A 14,627-nucleotide genomic window follows, 5' to 3' on the forward strand; every position below is an offset into this window, starting at 1 on the left:
GGTTTTCTTAAAAATATCTTCAGTAAATTTATACACTTAAGAACTTAAGCCTGCAAATACCGCCCAGGGGTCAGGCACTTTTTAGAATAATGTCTGGGGTTTTGTGTTTGTGGGGTTTTTTTAAGTATCTGAGGAGTTTTCTTAAGTATTGAGAAGTAATCTGTGGATCAGTCTCCTTCATCATACGGAGATGGCATAAGGGCTCTAGTTCATAATGCCATGTGGCTTAATCTACTTATGCCCATACTACCTGTAGAAAATGTGAGCCAAAACAACATTCCAGTAGTGTGAATGATATTGAAATTCATACCCTAAGTGTGAATTTGAGCAGCATGTTAGAGCTTTTAGTTGCATGAGACCACAGATAAGGTACTGACGGATGCATTCAAATGTACTGATCTTATTTGACAAAAATTCTTTTTTTATCTCTTTATGTATTTTTATATCAGATCTCTAATTACTCTAAAGTTCTGGTTGATTAAACATTTAGGTCAAGTGCAGAACTAGTTTTCCTCAATACCAGTGTAAGAAATGGTAAAGTTAGTATGTCTTTTGGATGCTCTTCTTTTTGCAGAGGGCATGGCTTCTTAAAATGTTCAGGGAGATTTCCTTTACTGTACTGAGCCATGACTAAATTAAAAATGATGGGGTTTAGCCTGTGGACTACTAGAATAAATGCTGATGTCAGGCTCCTGCTCGGCTCCAGTTACTCTGCTCTGCTCCAATTTAAAAAAAAGCCTTTGAAGATTTCATAATGGTAGGCTTGCAAAGGATGTATTATTCAAGTAGAGATTGTACCTTGATAGTGGAAATAGGTCTTCAGAGGTGAATGTCTGAGAATGGATCTAGCTAGTACTGAGTGTCTTCTTGGATGCGGAGGGGAACATTGTCATCAAGGATGATTAAAAGGCTGAGGTATTTAGTCCCTTCTTTGCTTCAGTCTTCAACAGAAAGACTGGTTATCCTCAGGGCAACTAACCCCATGAGCTGGTAGATAGGGATAGGCAGCTGAATAGACCCCCCTGTAATCCAAGTGGAAGTAGTTAGACCTGCTGTGCCACTTAGACACTCACAAGTTTATGGGGTCGATGGATCCAACTGAGAGAGCTGTCAGAGGAGCTTGCCAAGTGACTTTCCATCATTTATCATCAGTCCTGGATAACCATGGAGGTCCCAGGTGACACCCAGATACAAGAATGGTCAGAAAGAGCATTTGGGGAACTACAGGCCCATTAGCCTGATCTAAGTGCTGGGAAAGTTATGGAACAGATCATCTTGAGTGCGATCACGCAGCACATACAGGGCAACCAGGGGATCAGGCCCAGCCAGCATGGTTTCAAGAAAGGCAGGTCATGCTTGGCCAACCTGATCTCCTTGTGTGACCAGCCGACCCACCTACTAAATGAGAGAAAAGCTATGGATGTGTCTACCTGGACTTCAGTAAAGCCTTTGATACTGTCTCCCACGACATTCTCTTGGCAGCCCATGGACAGGTGCACCCATCTTTGGGTTAAATATTGGCTGGATGGCTGGGCCCAGAGAGCAGTGGTGAGTGGAGTTACATCCAGTTGGCAGCCAGCCACTCATGGGGTTCCCCAAGGCTCAGTGTTGGGGCCAGTCCTGTTTAAAATCTTTATTGATGATTTGGATTAGAGGATTGACTGTACCCTCAGTAAGTTCGCAGATGACGCTAAGTTGGGCAGGAGGGTTAATCTACTGGAGGGTAGGAACACTTTGCAGAGGGATCTGGACAGGTTGAATTGGTGGAATGAGGTCAACAGTTTGAGTTTCAACAAGGCAAAGCTCTGAGTCCTGCATTTGGGTCACAACAACCCCATGCAGTACTACAGGCTTGGGGAAGAGTGGTTGGAAAGTTGCCTGGTGGAAAAGGACCTTGGAGTGCTGGTCAGCAGCAGCTGAACATTAGCCTGACCATATGCCCAGATGTCCCAAGAAGGCCAAGGGCATGCTGGCTTGGATCAGAAATAGTGTGGCCAGCAGGAGCAGTGTACTGTACTCAGCATTGGTGAGGTCACACATCAAATTCTGTGATCAGTTTTGGGTACCTCACTGCAAGAAAGACATTGAGATGCTGGAGTGTGTCCAGAGAAGGGCAGTGAAGCTGGTGAAGGGTCTAGAGAGTGAGTTGTGAGGAGCAGCTGAGGGAGCTGGGGTAGTTTAGTCTGGAGTAGAGGAGGCACAGGGGAGATCTTATCGCTCTCTACAACCACCTGAAAAAAGGTTGTACCCAGGTGGGGGTTGGCCCCTTCTCCCAGGCAACTAGTTACGGGACAAGAGGACATAGCCTTAAGCTGTACTAGGGGAGGTTCAGGTTGGACATCAGGAAGAATTTTTTCGTGTAAAGGATGGTTAAGCATTGGGATGGGCTGCCCAGGGAGGTGGTGAAGTCACCATCCCTGGAGGTGTTTAGGGAAAGACTGCACATGGCACTTAGTGCTGTGGTTTAGTTAACGTGGTGGTGTTTGGTCAAAGGTTAGACTCGATGATGTTGGAGGTCTTTTCCAACTTTATTGTTTCTGGGATTCTTAGTCTTTTCTCATCCTTCTGTAAATGGCATAATAAATATCTTCTGTCTTTTAGTACAGATACATGAGAGATTTCTTGCTTATCAGATCTAGAAATCATTAGCTAGCAGCTGCTTTTAAATTGGTTTTGGTCTAGGTGAAATGAGAAACCACCCAGAAGCCATACTTAATTATGTCCGTAAAATTATTTTCTTGTTTTGCTGTGTTTACGTGAATTTTCCTGTTAGTTGGGTCAGCATAGAACTGATAATATCTCTGAAGTGTCCTCAGCAGGAAAGATGAAGGTCTAGAAAAGAAAGTTTATTTTATTGTGTTAACCTTTATTGACTTGAAGATTAAAAACATTCCTTAGGTCCTGGTAAAGCAGTTAGGTTTGGGTAGCGATATAATGTTCTTTTCTATTTAACCCTTTCTCTTTCTCTGTTTACTTTTATTATTTTGCTCCTTCTCTGGTGTCTAATAGAGAGAAATCTTTGTTTTGCAAGCTCTACTCTTCTGTGCTGGCAAACTATTTCAAAATTACCTAATGTCAACAGAAATAGTCCTAGAAGCAGTCTATTTACTGAAATAACTAAATACAAATGTGGGTGTATATATATAGATATCAGCTATCTTTTTAAATTGAAGTATTGCTTCACTTGTTACATTATAGACACAACTTTTATACTGTCTCATCTTAAAGGGAAATTAAAGATATCCAAGCAATAAATTTTGACCTTATTTTTTTAATGAAAATTTTTAAAAGTCTGGTTTTAATATGCATGTATTATTACTTTTAGTTAATACATTTCTAGGAAATATATAATACATATTTTGAGCCTTTTCCTGCCCCTGCTGACAATGCATGGAAAACCTATATTCATGTCATTACAAAATATTAGTTACTGAGTGATGACTAAACCACGACCATTAACTTTTCATCCTCTTCTAAAGCCATCCTATTTTGGTACTATGTGGGGTTTTTTGTTTGTTTGTTTTTTTCTTGTCAGGTTTTTTTTGGTTTTTTTTAAGAAAGGAGCAGGTTTGCTTCACAAATAGATAGTAGTATACAGATTAATCTGATTTCCTGCCTTCATCAAAAGCAAAACTCCATTTTTTAAGGCCTTGATAATTGTAACAAATGTAGATAAATCAGTGATTTAATAGGAAGCTTTGTTTCCAAAACAATGCTGATAATTTTTATCCTCAGTCAACATCTTGTCAAAGTGAAAATATATAATACTATATATTTATATATATATATTGCTATAAAGTATTATGTTAATTAAATATAATTTTGCATAATTTAAACATATTCTATGAATTTCTTCTGTCCTTGATGATGTTTGATTATATCATACTAAAGTTTCTTGTAATTTCTTCTATAAATACTGTTTGTTATCAGAATTTTATCTGCCTTAATAGAAGAACTGTGTAGCTTTTATTAGCAATAATTAGTGTTGTCTCCAGCTTTTTCTTTTCTTACTTAATACTCTTTGATATCATTTATATCACTATACTGTCAAAAGCTGCAGCAGAAGTGGTGATATAGTAATAGTATTCCCTCAAATGATATTTTTATCTATGTATAAAAGCATATTTTCTGGTTTACTGAGTGTTACTTCAAACATATAGCACACACAGAGTGCTGCTTTAATTTCATACTTTACCAGTATGACTACCCTCATAGTTGTTTCTTCTGTTATTAATTGTCCTGTGTAAATCAAATTATAGTTCAAGTAACCACTGTTTCAAGCTGTACTTTTAGTGTGCCACAGTAAGAAGGTTAAAAAACCGTTCATGATTCCTTCTGTTAACCGAAGCAGCATCACTGAAAAAACTGCTGGACACCTGGTTTAATGCAGATTTGTCTGTGAGCAGTGAATTTAACTTCTGAGACTTTGTTTTCGTATCTGCTGGAAGGCAGCAGGGGTATTTACCTCTTCCATTCCTGGGACTAATTATCTGTTCTACTTCGCTAGTATTGGGCTGTTGCGGCTCCCCTGTTTGCATTAAGCTAAAAGTAGGGTAACAAATTGGAGCAAGGTAACTTTGAGCTCTGTAACTAGGAGAGGTTAGGAAAGAACTCAGATGGTACTGGCTGCCAACTTTGTCCAAAGTATTGGGACACTTGTACTTGAGATGTGTCACTTTTCAGAGTCCTTTTGGTGAATGACTCTCCAGGGCCAAGCTATGCCTTTGATGTTCGGCTCCTGAGGTACTCTTGTGGAATGCAGAACAGCTGTGACACTCCAGAGAGAGTGCCACATACCTGCTCCCAAGACGAGGATGTTGTCATTCCTTCTTAAGAGCTAGGCAGTGTGTGTCTTCACCCGCCACCAGTTGGTTTGCATCTTGCCCCTTTTTAGTAATGCCAGAGGAATGGTGAGGAAGGAAGTCTCTGTACATCCTGTTCCTTTTTCTACAGCCTTGTCCTGTGACTGAGAATACATCATGTAGTTGCTTTATCTCAAACTGCAGCTGTCATGCAGAAGTGCTGTAACACTGAACATTTGAATTAGACCGATTTGATCAAAAACAACTCTTATAAAATTTCATCCAGTCCTAATAAACATCATAGAAGAAGCTTGAACCGCTTACCTGAATCACCTAAGTGCAGCAGGTGTAAAATTTGAAGAGAAACATAAGCCAGGATGGAAGATTTCTTCTTTGAGAACCAACTTGGTTATGGGGAGGACCAACCCATCCTGCAGTTATCTGGATGCCTACCACCACTTTCAGGGAGAATAGTAGGTTTGCCTTCGGGAAGGGTATTTTGTGTAGGTCAGATGGTGATCACTTATCAGAACTCACAGTTGAGTTGTGTGGAAAAGAGGACCAAAGTGTTGGCTTTTTCCAGTTTTATATTTTTGAGTGTGGTGTCAGGTAGAGTTCACTGTGAATACAGAGGTCATTATAGAAAATAATGCTTTTAGAGTGATGTGTTTATGCTAGATCTTCAAACACTATATTTTTGTTGTTGTAATACAAAGTCTGAATCATTACATAATTTATTCAAATCAAATAATTGCTGAATGTTTGTCTAAGTGAAAAGAAATTCCCAGACCCTTGTCTTGTTGTGGTGCACTGTTTTTCTTAGAGGACTTGCTGATGGAGAATGCAGCAGTTATGATAAAAAGATTATATAAAAGAGCTCCTGCTGAGAGTCCATGGCATTGTACAGGGTTATACCGAACACTGTATTCCCCAGGGCAGGTACAATAATTAGCTGCAGGACTGGCACTCAGTCTGAGGGATTAATTAGAACTGGAGGTGGAGTGGGGGGGAGGCAAGGCAGCCATAAAGAGTGTCAGGATCACTCTGGCTTGAAGCCTGTGTGATTTGATGTGAAATAGCAGCAGCTGGCTGTAACCTTAGGAAGTGCAAGAGAACAGCAGGTGGTAATTCCTGTCTCATTTACCATGTCTTCACAGGAACATACAAGCTTGTGTAGCTTGGGTTTACTGGCAGGTCAGAAGGAAAATCCTAAGGAGAACTGTGACATTTACTATACTAAGCAAATGCAATAGTCAAAATGGAGTGTCCACAGCATAGTGTAAAACCAGTAACGCTGTTGCTTAATGTTATTGTACTGGCCATGTGACAAGGTTATGATGAGCTTACAATATTGACCTTATGTGGGCCAATGGACAAAGCTGAATGTACTGTGAAAAATCTGGGACAGCTAGTGAGAATGACATCCTCCAAGGCTGTGGTGAATGTAACAGGAGAACTATTTCATCTAAGTAAAAAAATCAGACAGAGGGAATGATACAATGTTATGGCATCCTTTGGTTCTCTCAGTAGCCATTGTATGGGGGCAAGTAGGCTTTACCTACACTTCCAGGTAGGTAAGCAGGACACTCTAAAGTGGTCACATGGCTGTTAGCCTCCACCAAGCATCATGTTTTCCTTGGCATTTGGGCAAAAATGCAGTGAGGTATGCAACAATTTAGAAATTGTAACCAGCTAGCATTTCAGTGTGAGCTGGAGTAGCTGTCAGCAGAGGAATTTAGTAGACCAGTGGTCGCTGTTGATGACTGTAGTGTTTTGTATTCTGCTAGGGCCTCCCAGGGTGTAGAACAAGAACCCTTCCTATGTGCAGTTCAAGAATCAAACCAAATAAAGAGAAAATTGAGTAACTTTGAATCTGTTGTTGAGAACAGCTTTAGATAGAGAAAAAAATAAAACAGATCTAGGGGTTATTTGCGGCTATATTTATAGCAGAGTGACAGGAAAGGAAGAGAACTCATTTTGTGGAGAGGATAGCTCTTTTTATGCTTTTTTAGAAGCTCATTGTGTGCCAACATTGTCTTTCATGGATGCCAGAAGATGCAATGCCTTCTAAAGCCTCCCACGCATGCAAAAACTATGGACCCATTGTAGTTTTGTTGCTGGGTTCCATTTAATATTCTCGTGTTTCTGTCTTTCTCCAAAGAGGTGTGTTACTTATGGGGGATGATGCAGGTCCAAACTGGTGTTGCACGTATCTGACTATTAGGTCTAGGATTATTACCACTTTGGGCAAAGGAAAGTTTTGTCCTACTTGGTAACAAGCTGAAAGAAGTAACTAAGCTGCAGATGGAAGAATGGGTTTGTCCCCTTTTCTCATGTGGTGTTTATATAGGCAAAGACATGCAATACTAATAGCTAATATTAAACTTGCCTGTGTGGTGTTGGGAACCATTGAGAATGCTGGGGCTGGACTGTGAAGTGCTGTATGATTTTGTGTACAGCTGCACAAAACTTTCCAAAGTCTTAATTTTTTTCTCAAGGAAAAAAAAATCTTTCATGACAAACCAGCATATTTTATGATTAAGCTCCTTTCTTGATTAATTTCCAGTTCTACTTCATGGTCAAGATGAAATAAAACTAATTTGAATTTTGAGTTTCTACATTTTAAAATGTCAAATTGCAAATATGGTAATCTAGAGGTAACTGAAAATTACTGTTTTGTAATCCTGTTTAGTAAAAATGAAGTTGTTTAAAAATTTTCTGTTTATTCATTTTTTAATAAATGAGTTTTAATGCTTGCTGCTTAGATTTTACTTCTTTTGTAGGATTGTTGTTTGTTCTCATTTCCATTACATGGATGTTGTGGTTTTATCCAGAAGAGAAATGGACCATGTGCACAGCAGGGCTAATGAGTCACAGATGTAAACATTCTGGCACATTACTATCTAATAACTTCTTTAACTTATATACCATAATAAGATAAATGCAAATCTGACACATCTGTTTCCTAAATGATGTATCATTCTAGTCTTAGCAGTGCCTCAGGAGTGGATTTCTTTATTATTAGTATTTTAGTAAAAGAGAAGTAAAGCCTTTTTTTTTTTTGGTTTTGTTTTCTGTTTATGGGTTTCTAAAGAGGAGATTTCAGGTCACTGAGCAATGCAGTTAGCCACACCACAGTTCATCCAAATGAAGTGGGAAGGCTGGTAAAACTGCCACTGGCTTTATAGGACCCACTTACAGGCTCTCAGCTTCCTCATCTCATGGATATGTATCAGGAACAAAGATGCTAAATGCAACTCAAAAATGCTAGTGAAGGACATGCATGCATCAGAAAGTTACTCTGCCTTTTTTTTTTTAAAGACCGGTGCAGTCTTTGTGATCTGGAGGATCTCTGGTGTGATTGCATGTGGAGGTGAACAGAGCAAATATTTGCAGCATTAAAGGAATCTACTGCAGCTGAGAGACTTGGCAGGCTGCCCTGGCCTGTTGGTGCTCTCCACTAGGCCAGCTGGGCTGCAGAGAGCCTCGTGCGCTGTGGCAACATGGGCTACACCAGCAGAGCCTTCACACAGGACTTTTTGGAAGGCCCTTTTTCCAGCAGCAAGAGCCAGACGCAGCCTTCCCTTTCAGAGATGCTAAATCTGCAGTCCTGCAGCTGGATGCTCCAGGCCTCGCAGAGGGGCTGTGCCACCAGCTCTACCTCCCAGAGGTGGCATGTGGTCATGCAGGCATGAGAGAGCTTAGAGCTAACAGGCTATATTTTATTTTGTCTTCCTTAGCCTAATGTCTCTCTGCTGTTGAACGAGCCTCTGCTTCAGAAAGTGTGCTATGCTAAATTCAGCAAGAGGGCTTAGAGATTTCCTTGTTTTTAGGAGTTCACTGCTCAACTGCAAAAGTTTCAGCTTTTCCAGAAGGTTTAATTCACACCCTACAAGGCAGCATAAGAAAGCTGTTGAACTGAGTGTAAAATTCACCCTCTTGTATTGTGACAGCAGGCCGCAATTGCCACAGTCTTCAATTTTCATAACAATACAGTGCACGTTCTGCACATATTGGTAGAGTAGAATATGAGAAACCGTAAGTGGCATACAGTGCTTGAGGGGAAAAAATTTGCTCTGGATATGAAAACACTGCTATGTATTTCTTGAAAACGTTGACCATGGCCATTATGGACTACCCAAGATCTAGCAGTAGATTTTTGTTCAGTGTTATAGTTGTGTATGTGCTACCAGTTTATGTGCTGAATGTCATATGTTAAACAGAATGTGAGGAGCAGGATGTTAATTATGCAAAGCACTTCAAAGTATACTATTACTGCTGTCAAGTTCTGCAGCAGTCCAGAATCAAAACTTTCTACGTAGCTCTCTTGAAGTGCTGTAGTACATTTTAATTGAAAATGGCTCAATCATCTGCTGGCTGATAGTCTTAACAACTGTCAAATGATGATAACAATTTATTGTAATTTTAAGGAAAGACACCTCCGTGAGATTGCTCCTTCTAAAATCTCTTGATATTCTCGTTGTAAGGTAGCAGCTTGCATCTGCAGTGTAGTGCAAACCTAACTGTTTCCCATATGACAGTTTCCTGTCAGTAGACAATGTGGGGTGTACTAAACATAGTGTTTGTTCTGTTTGTCTGTTAGTACATTGTCTCTGTGATGTTTGTGTTGTGCTGTTTTCGTACCATGTTGTGCTGTGTCCCTAGGGTCTGCCAGGCTTCCCCACAGTCGCTGCTCTGCACAGTAATCAGATCCTCACCGTCAAGGTTTGTGGCTGACATGTACCTGTTCAGTCAGGTCTCTCTGTATCAGCATAAAAGTGCACATGAAAAATTGCTTTTAACATGGAATACCAATGGATCCTTATGGTAGACCTAAGTCAACCCCTCACCGCCTTTGCATTGATATAAGTACTCCTGATGCAGAGCATAGAATGAAATCCATAAGTGTGTATAGTGTTACCCCTGGAAATGGCCACATTCTTCATGATCTTGATCAGTATTTTGCTTTCAGATGAGTTTTTTCTGTCGTTCTGCTTCCCTGAGGCATAAATGAGTGTGGAAAATGGCAGTGAACTCTATACTAGTTGCATGTAGAGTCAGCTATTTGTGTTAAATACCACAGGTTTGATCTTTACATCCATATTTTTTCAAAGTGCATTTGCAAATTAAGCAGGAAGCAATCTGGTCAAGCTGAAACTCCAGTCCTTATTAAAATGACACCATTCTTCATGGCACAATATGCTGGTTAGAAAATCTGACTGAAAGCTGAACTGGTGCTTTGTCTCTAGAAGCTTTGCTGAAAGAAGAACATATTAAACATTGGTTTTTTAGAGCCCAGGTAATGAAAAAACTAATAAACATGAAGAATTCTCACACAAAATCTGGGGAGAATAAAGTTACACAGTTAAGTCATTGTATACAATTAATTCACAAAGCAGTATGTCCTGTACATTAGAGGTAATTTTTTTTGAAAATAAAATGCACAGTTTCTTTCAGGCAGAAGCACCAGTTTATATTATTTTAACTATTATAAATCTAATGAATATGTCTTTATTTCTTTCTCGGGCCTTCTGATGTCTATTCTTCATTCTCTCATCTCTGATCTTCAACCTTTGACCTCACCTGCCTGATCAGATGGTGTTTCCTAAAATCAATCATGGTTTGCTCTCTGCTGATCAGCAGCTCATTAAACGCCGCCTCATTAAGGTAGTGCTTCATCTCGCTGAGTCTGGTTCTTCTTTACATTCAGTTTACTCTTTGCTGTGCCTTTTTGTCAGATGCCTTGAAAATGTTTTGGAATGGAGCAACTGTTAATGATATTAACAGTTAATAAGTCCTATGGGTGGCTTTGCTAAGTGATCCACTTTTAAGATGCCAACAGCTTTTTTCAGTGATTTGCAGTGATGTGCTGAAAAAACTAAAGCACCATTTTGGGGTGTCTTTTTATAAAGGGGAAGGTAATATGTTTTGATAACTCTCTTGAAAATTGACTTTTACAAATTAATAGGAAAAAATGAAGAGAGTTAGCTAATTGTCATTGTAAAACAGCCTCCCAAAACAGATGGAAAATTGCGTACAACTTCGTGGAAAAGCAGTTATTTTCCATTATCGTTTTTGAAATCTATCCATATATCATCATGGGCTTGGAAAATTGCTGCACAGACTGTATATTCTCAGATGTGACTTTCTTTTTTGCCTCAGCTTTGTTGTGATTATGCAAATCATGAAGCAAACAGCTGCTCATTGAAAACAGTTACTTGCTGTGGAGAACTACATGAGTAAAATATTGTAAGACTACCCCAAATTTTGGCATGAATGCTGTGGTAGGACAAGCAGTTTAGAATCTGAACCTTCTGCTCTGTGGCTGATTGCACCAGACAGATACAAACTGCTGGTCTTCAAGGCAAAATGCTGTCTCTGCCATAAGCAGTGAAGAAGCCACTGTCCACTTCATGGCAGCTTCTTCCAGCCTGTCTTGCACTTTTTCTGAGCACATTGATGTCTTTTTCTTTGGTTGATGTCTCTAAAGCAAACTTGTGATGAGTTTTTTGTTGGTTTAGGGGGACCAAGGACAAGCTGGACCCCCTGGACCTCCAGGGCCACCAGGACCCAGAGGTCCCCCAGGAGATACCGGCAAAGACGGTCCTCGTGGGATGCCTGGCTTAACGGTGAGTTAGTCTGTTGCTGTCATGATGTCCAAGTTTCTGTGGAGTGTATGCTAGCTTAGTTCCAAAGATGTTTTCTGAGGTAAGATTGGTAAGCAAGACATGTGAAAGCTGATCCACTGGCAGATTTCATGGTGTACCTGAAGTCCCACACACAGAGAGCAAGTTCATAGCAGGGCGAGCAGTAACATCAAGGTTCCTTGCCTCCCACCCTTGACAGTTTCCTCACCCATTCTAAGATTTCTCAGTTGCTCACACGTTAATAGCTGTGTGAGCAGAATCTGCCCCTCTCCACCAGTAGTAAATGTTTCTATTCAAATTTCAAGACAAAGCTGAATAGTTGAATTTGAGACACTGTAGCATGGATGGGCTTGAGTTCTCACTTGCTAGTGGTTTAACCTCAAAAATCATGGAATAAAGTAATAAACTGCTAAATGCTGTCCAAACTATGATGAAATTTGGAGATAGATTCTGCCATCTTTAAACAAGTAGAACAGTACCACTTCCTTTGGCTCGTATCCTGTATTTCATTAGAACAAGCAGCAGAATCCAGTATATTGTGTATTGTTTGTTTTAGGCACGGGATCAATCCTACACTTTTTAAACAGATGCATAAAAACATGATTTATTTTTTTTAACAAAGTATGTGTATGGATTTGGTTTTATGTCTTGTAGCCTCCTTAATTTTATCCTTTTGTAAGAAGTATTTCTCTTTTCATCATGAATGCTACTGTGTTATCAGTGCAGAAGTGGAATCAGAGACAGGAGGGAGATATGACAACTGAGATGGCACATGTGTGGATACACCCATTAAGTAAAGATCATGGCTGAGAAGACACATAGGGAACTAGCAAGGTGATGACCAGCACTGGAAAGAAACTGATTTTTGAAGAAAAAGCATAGCTCGTTACATGAGGCCAGGGCAGGAAGGCATTAAATTTCCCTGCAACGCATTTTTAGGGAAAACCAAGAAAGAAAATATCTACACTCCTGTTCTGACCCTATTCGGGTATTAACTGTATAATATAGCATGATGATAATAGTAAGATTCTGCTAAAATTTCTTGTGAAAATCCAGCAAGGCTTGCCAGTTGAGACCTGTGGTACTCTAGGGCTGCTGCTGCTGTTGTTGGTTTGGTTTGTTTTTTTACCACCCTCTCATAAGTTCTAGCTCAAGGTTATGAAATAACATTAAAAGTCTGTTGCTGTCATTGTGATGCTTTACTTTGACAACCTACTCATTTCTTGTTAGTCCTGTGGCATGTCAGGCTTTGGGCCTCTTCTGGGCCTCCCTTATGTTCTTTTAATGTGGTTAAATTAACTGCAGTGAGCAGAGTTGCTGGTTTGATCTAGTAAGGGCAAGACTGAAACCAGAATCTGTTTCTGACTGCAATGATAATATTTTAATAATTCACATAGAAGAGGATAGCAGAATCACTCTGGTGTTGCTGGTTACAACGTGACTGCATGTTGCTTGGGGTTTTGTACTTTTAGCAGAGGGATCGTTAGTGTTTCTCATAACAGGAAAGTCGTGTATTTTATGCAATGAGGTCATTCCATTTTGTGATAGTTCTGTAGTGATTCTGACTTTAGATGGCAAGAGAGAGTTTCTTTTTATAGTTTTTAAGCTTTAGCTATCTTAAGCCCTATAGCCTTATGGAAAATCAGTTCATGATACTGCTTTAGATTCAGATACAAACAGGCATTCAGGTAGAAACCATCCAGTTTGCTGACTTTACTGTCGTGCTCCTTGCTGCTGTTCCTGATCCTCAAAAGGCTTGTTCCTCCATGGCTGTGTGATATAACAGTCAAATAGGAGATCTGTAAAGGGAAAACTTAGTTGAGAGGTAAGGACAGATTTGTATCTTCAACAGACTTGCATGGACCTTTGAGCTAGAGAGCTGAAAACAATAGCTGCACTGTGTTACGAGTAGGGACATTGCAGTATCACACAGCTATAGGAGGATGTCCTTACAGTGACCAACCACCATTAGGCAGACTTTCCTCTTTTGCAGTGTTGGGCAAAGCAGGGGCTTCTCTTCCGGCCTCTCCCTCTCGAGCAAGAAGCTTTACAATTCCTACAGCCATATGATGATGTTTTGGCTCTTGCTTTCCCCTATGCCTATACATTTGCTGTGTATCCTGGAAAAATCAGGCAGATGAGGTAGCAAGGTAGAGGGAGTAACTCCAGGAGCCACTACTCTTCTGCAGTGTAGCAGGTTGAGGAACAGCTTTTGTGTCCACACGTCTCTATCTGTGTCATCACCACCTTGCAGCCCAAAGGTGTGCATCCCATTACAGATACTTACAGCTTCTAGAGATGAGATTATATTGGTTTTCTTGGGCAGGAATCATTAGAACCAAGGAGGTAGAAGTGTTTGGAAATGCCATTGGGCATATTGCCAGCAGAGAGAGCACCCTGAAAGGGTTGTGCAGACTTCTGGACGTCAACAGTGAACCTGTTGGAACAGAACGCACTTGATTTCCTGATAGTGACACATAGAATAGGTGCCTTCTCTTTGCATCACACAGACACCAGCACGAAGAATTTGAAACTTTAACACCTCCAAAAGGAAGTAAGAGGAGAGTGAAGGGTTTTTGCTGGTAAGAAGACAATAGAATATGATACAAACTCTTGAAATTTTTTCAGAATTATTTCCTAACATTTATGGGTATATCTTGATGCTCACTTCAGGCTGTGTGATTGCTGTATACATAAGTTAGCAAGGCTTCAGAGCAAGCTGAAGAGTCCAACAAGCTTGGGTAATGAGCTGTCAGAAACCTCTGCCTATGTGGCTTCTTTCTTCTGGCTATCTGGATGTGTTTGCAGATGCTGCATGTTTGCTCCTGAATGTGATGCACACATACCCAGAGATGCAGTTCTGATTCTTTTCAGCTGCTAAGAACAATGACATCAGAACAGTTCTCATCAATTTTATGACAGGCTTTCTTTTATGACAGAGCTGCTAAAGAAGACCTTGCAGCTGTGCTGATACAATAGCACATGGACTGCCCTATGCTCAGTTGGGTTTTCTATAAACCAGACCACTGGTTTTTTTGAATGGGTATTTTTAACCCGTATTGTATGACTGATATGTTTTACTGCCTCTACAGACAGATATATGTGTTCATATGGCAAGAAAGGGGAGAAGATAGATTCTGACTTTATGTAGAGTTGTGCCTGCAGAAAGAGAGTACAT

At 40.2% G+C, this 14,627-nt stretch overlaps 1 protein-coding gene across 4 annotated transcripts in view; it reads left to right on the plus strand.

Moving 5' to 3' along the window:
• The window catches only part of COL25A1 (collagen type XXV alpha 1 chain), a 310,589-nt gene that overhangs the window by 207,214 nt on the left and 88,748 nt on the right, over positions 1-14,627 (plus strand). For all 4 annotated transcript variants that reach the window (XM_032686841.1, XM_032686843.1, XM_032686842.1 and 1 more), the window contains 2 exons: positions 10,398-10,469; positions 11,324-11,431. In XM_032686841.1, coding sequence (XP_032542732.1) covers positions 10,398-10,469; positions 11,324-11,431 — 180 coding nt within the window. The remainder of the gene's footprint in view (positions 1-10,397; positions 10,470-11,323; positions 11,432-14,627) is intronic.

Source organism: Chiroxiphia lanceolata, chromosome 4, assembly GCF_009829145.1.
Source record: "Chiroxiphia lanceolata isolate bChiLan1 chromosome 4, bChiLan1.pri, whole genome shotgun sequence".
Taxonomy (NCBI): Eukaryota; Metazoa; Chordata; class Aves; order Passeriformes; family Pipridae; genus Chiroxiphia; species Chiroxiphia lanceolata.